This window comes from Etheostoma spectabile, chromosome 24 (genome assembly GCF_008692095.1).
Source record: "Etheostoma spectabile isolate EspeVRDwgs_2016 chromosome 24, UIUC_Espe_1.0, whole genome shotgun sequence".
NCBI lineage: Eukaryota > Metazoa > Chordata > Actinopteri > Perciformes > Percidae > Etheostoma > Etheostoma spectabile.
Window position 1 is genome coordinate 215,777 of NC_045756.1, and position 4,457 is coordinate 220,233.

The following is a 4,457-nucleotide window of genomic DNA, read 5'->3' on the forward strand; positions in this document are numbered from 1 at the left end:
TATGCATGACAGTATCAAGACGATCATTTAGGGTTTCACTTTCCCAGACACCTGGACTCGGTCCAGACCAGAAGCCATATTGACCAAGACAAGTCCAAGACCATGGAAAAACGGTCTTGAGTCCGGACTCGAGTCCGAGACCGGATTCGAGTACTACAGCCCTGCCTGCAGCTATTAAATGACATTACAGCAGGAATTCAAGGTTTTACAGTTTATCGTCATGTTAAAAAGAACCAAAAACTGAAAGAGGCCAGATGAAGAGTATGAAGCTGCTGCAGAGGAGGGTGAGCCATAGATATCATCTTCTATATGTGCTCTGGGACAAGAACAACTGCCCTTATTGCCCTTTAAAACTCAATATTTAGATTTTTTTTAACATGTAGCAAAAGAAAATTGTTGTGACGTGGTAAATAACAAAATAAATAAATCTCAGGTGATATACTGACAAGGAGGCAGTGTAATAAATAAGTCTGTTTAGCACTCTCGCTCTGTTGACTTCAACATCTGTAACCTTATTTGAAGAACAGGTAACAACATAAATACACAGGACCTAACATGACAAAGGGGCTTTCTAATGATGAGTGTAAAGAGTTAATCCCTTTCAGATGAAGTTTTAGCAATAAGACATGCTGACATGTCGTGTTTTCTTTTTCTTTAAAACAAATGTCTTGTCTTTTCCTATTCAGCTTTGGGGGATCAATTTAAATCGGTCTCATGTCCTATGATGGAGCAGATCAGTAGCCTGACGTTGTCACCCTCAGATTCTAGTCAGAATATGACTTCCCGACCTTAAATCTTGTTGGGGGGGGCGTCCGGAGGGCGTCCAGGCCTCCAGATCGGCGCCACTGGCATCCAAACAAAAACTCAAGGTTGAGAAAAAAAGAGCTGAAACACATTCAATGTGATGGCTTCTGAATAAAATCCATTTATGTAATACTAGGCGGGAAGTGCCATTCTTCCTGCAAACAAGGTGAGAAATATATATATATAAAGTGTCGGTTAGCGTCAGAAAGGTTTGTGTTATTTGACATTTGGGATTTTCTCACTAGTTTTAAATGGTCCTTCAGTTAGGAGGTCACACGTCTGTGCACCAATCAGGATTGAGCAACATTTGACTCATTTTTTTATTCATTATTTTATTTCATAATAGATTTTATTGTAATAATGGTTTAAAATGTTTTAATCTCCAGTATTTGTTTTGTTTTTCAAATACATATATATATATTTTTTGTTTATTACATGGTTATCACTTTTTATTTCCTGTATATATATATATATATATATATATATATATATATATATATAGTCTCAAATTGCTTTCCTGTTTACTTTTGTCTCATAATCAGCTTGTGAGTCATCTCTAAAGTCCTTTAAATTGCTCTGACATTTGAAAGATGCTATACTATTTACAATAATAAGGATCTTTGTCAAACTTTAACTTTGATTTTTTTATAATGAATATTTAATGTTGTACAGAAACACTTCAGATTTGAAGCCAAGTTTTACTTTCCTCACTAAAAGCTGCAGCTATCTCACCTTTACATGGGAAGAAAGCGTACAAACACCACGTAAAAAAAAAGGAGAGAGCGCCAACAGAAGGCCGTCATAGTTCAGAGCGGGAGTTGGCTTCATAAAGAAAGTCATTTCATCACCTCCTCCAAACTTCCCACACATTTTGTATAGCTTACGTCACAAAAACTTAAATATGTTCTCTGTTCTGTTGACTGGAGGAGCTTTATTCTACTGAGGTGATGAGGGATACAAACCATATCTGATATATTGGAAAGAAGCTTGTTTTGTCCTTGAAATGTTGTTCTATAGGTATAACACACACACACACACACACACACACACACACACACACACACACACACACACACACACAAGCACACACACCAGTAATGATAACCACGTCTCCTCTCACTCGCCGTCCCGCTTTTGTTGGTCGAGTAATGATGATGCGTCAAGCAGACATCCTCTAAAGTAACCAATCAGGGAGTGAGTCAGCTGAATCCGGCTGCGTCTGGACAGGAAGTGTCCCTCGTCTGGGTAGATCTGTCCCAAGAGAGATGAAAGAGATGAAAGAGATGAAAGAGATGAAAGAGTGAGGAAATTATACACAACACACGATGTCAACCGAAATTTAGAAAGTGTATATTAACATGGTTATTGCCTGGCATTGTCTTAAAAATACAGTTTTCCCCTGTAGCTTGTAATTCAATTGCAAACTTTCCTTCGGCAACACACAACTTCTACATACGAGTGCATTGATTTTTAGAAATCTGTTTATTTTATTGTCTCTAGCCCCAGTTGAAGTTAATACTTTTGCAGTATTTAGATATTCACCTGCATAGTATAGTTGGCTCCGATCTTTATCAGGTGTTTGATGAGCTCTGCAGAGTGCTGGAAGTGAACGTTGGCTGTGGAGGAAAACAACAGGGTGATTTTACCCTCCTCATGCAGGCTGGAGCGTCATGGAGAGGCTCACTTCTAAAGAACACAACCATTATCTCATAAAAGGTTATTGTGAGACGTGCGTACCGTCTGCGGTGCCGTGAGCCAGAAACAGAGTTCCCCCCTGCAGACCTTTCATGTTGGTGACCACTCTGGACGCCTGGGAGAAAAATCCTCCATCAACACATCAGATTTAAACACCTTTACATAAGTTTTGCATGTTACATCCTCCAGTATCCAGTCTGTATATTAAGCTAAGCTAACTGGCTGTATTCTTGTGTTTATCGGACATTAGACATTTTCTAAAATGTCATACTGTTATTTTAATCTAGAAGATTAAAAAAAAGTATGAAGTAATTTATGAAATAGGTCCTGGAAAGGTCATGGGGGGATATTTTGAAGGCGGTGTGGCCTTATGTGGAGCAGCCTGACTACAAACTGACATATATGTTCACATTGGCAGAGAAAATGGTTGTATTTTGTATTTTTTCCACTGCAACAGGAAGCCAGATTGCATTTAGATGTATTGCTCGGGGGAGTTTGAATGGTAGCTGTTATATTAGAGGATATCTCAACCTCTCAATCCCATCGTTCTCTTTTTATTCCCAGCTGGGATGCAAACGAAGAAGATATCCCAGCAACACATCAGCAGCCGGACATTTAACAACCCCGTCTGCTTCTCTTTCATCTCAGAGGAAGAGTGATGATGTCCCGCTGATTATTGTCTGATCAGATCGCGCCACATTTCTTTTTCACTGGATGTCATTTAAAAGCAGACCCCCCCCACCCCCTCCTGCTGTGAGAGGCACAAAAATAGCCGGCCCACTTTTAGGCAACCCACTTAGGAGGAAAAACACACTCTGACTGCGACCTTCACACAGAGGAGGATTGTGTAATTTCTTTTTAACCTCTGGCATTGTCCAACTTTTCATGTTAGTGTGGTTTTTCCTTTCTGTTCCAAAAGGGCAGGATTTGGAAAACTGCCTGAAATGCTCGTGGCCACATTTGTGTCTTTATTTTTACCCGTTTTGTTTGTGAAGTGAACCAAAGCAGAGTGCGTCTTCATTTAGAAAGCTGTGTGACCTCTGCCTCTCTATTGAGGAAGAGAGACTTGGAAAGGGGAACAAAAGTAACTTTTTAAGTAATTTAAAGTCTACAGGTACAATTGATCTTTATTCTGTTGCCAAAATCTTGCATTACGTAACCAAACATGTTTTCCTCGCTGTTTCCCACTGTGCTCTGACTTGTTTCTTTGCTTGGACGAATTAACAAAATGAAACTATCAGTTAGTTAAACTGGCCAGTCAACGGGATTAGGATGACAGCAAACATGGAGTAGAAGACCGAGAGCCACGGACCGTGGAGGTCATGTGATTTCTGTTTCTATGTATTCACACTGTTGTGTTTTTTTGCTGTCAGATTAGCGGTTTATTGATTTATTGCCGCCTCAGCAACCTCTTTTAAAAAAGATGTGATTTGGGACACAACAGAACATTAACAAACCCAACACCAGATGCATGATGGGTAAAAGCAGCTCACTTGGTATCTGTTCTTCTCAGCTGAAGGTGAGCCGAGGTATCTCTCTGAGACGGCCGAGGCTGGAACAGAAAGGAGGTTACAGGGTTGTTGTTCTACAGAAGATGTCAGACAAAAAAACTAATGCTGGAGCTGGAGTCGATCTCCGGCTGCTTTACAACCTAAATCACTCCTTACATTCTTCTTTCTGCTCCAGATTTAACACACTACATAAGAAAATCTGTTCCAAACGTGTGTTTTGAGCATCCAGAAACTGAGCAAAATCCTTATCGTGTTCTGTAAGAAACAAGGAATCAGAGGACTGACAGACACTCTTCAGTCTATTATCTACTTATCTCTCCCCTGTTCAAAACCAGACTCAAACCCACCTGCTCCAGCTGCTTATTTGCAAATACACTGTTCCTGTCTTTTTATTTCTTAATTGTTTAGACTTTTCTGTTCCCTGTATCTGTCTTTTATTGTCTGTAA

At 39.8% G+C, this 4,457-nt stretch overlaps 1 protein-coding gene across 1 annotated transcript in view; it reads right to left on the bottom strand.

Annotated features, from left to right (window-relative positions):
- Positions 1-376: 376 nt before the first annotated feature.
- The window catches only part of LOC116674242 (inactive dipeptidyl peptidase 10), a 77,208-nt gene continuing 73,127 nt past the window's right edge, over positions 377-4,457 (bottom strand). The window contains exons 25-28 of the mRNA XM_032506843.1: positions 3,993-4,051; positions 2,542-2,614; positions 2,347-2,420; positions 377-2,055 (exon numbers count right to left, since the gene is read on the bottom strand). Of these exons, the coding sequence (XP_032362734.1) occupies positions 1,921-2,055; positions 2,347-2,420; positions 2,542-2,614; positions 3,993-4,051 (341 nt within the window). The 3' untranslated portion in view covers positions 377-1,920. The remainder of the gene's footprint in view (positions 2,056-2,346; positions 2,421-2,541; positions 2,615-3,992; positions 4,052-4,457) is intronic.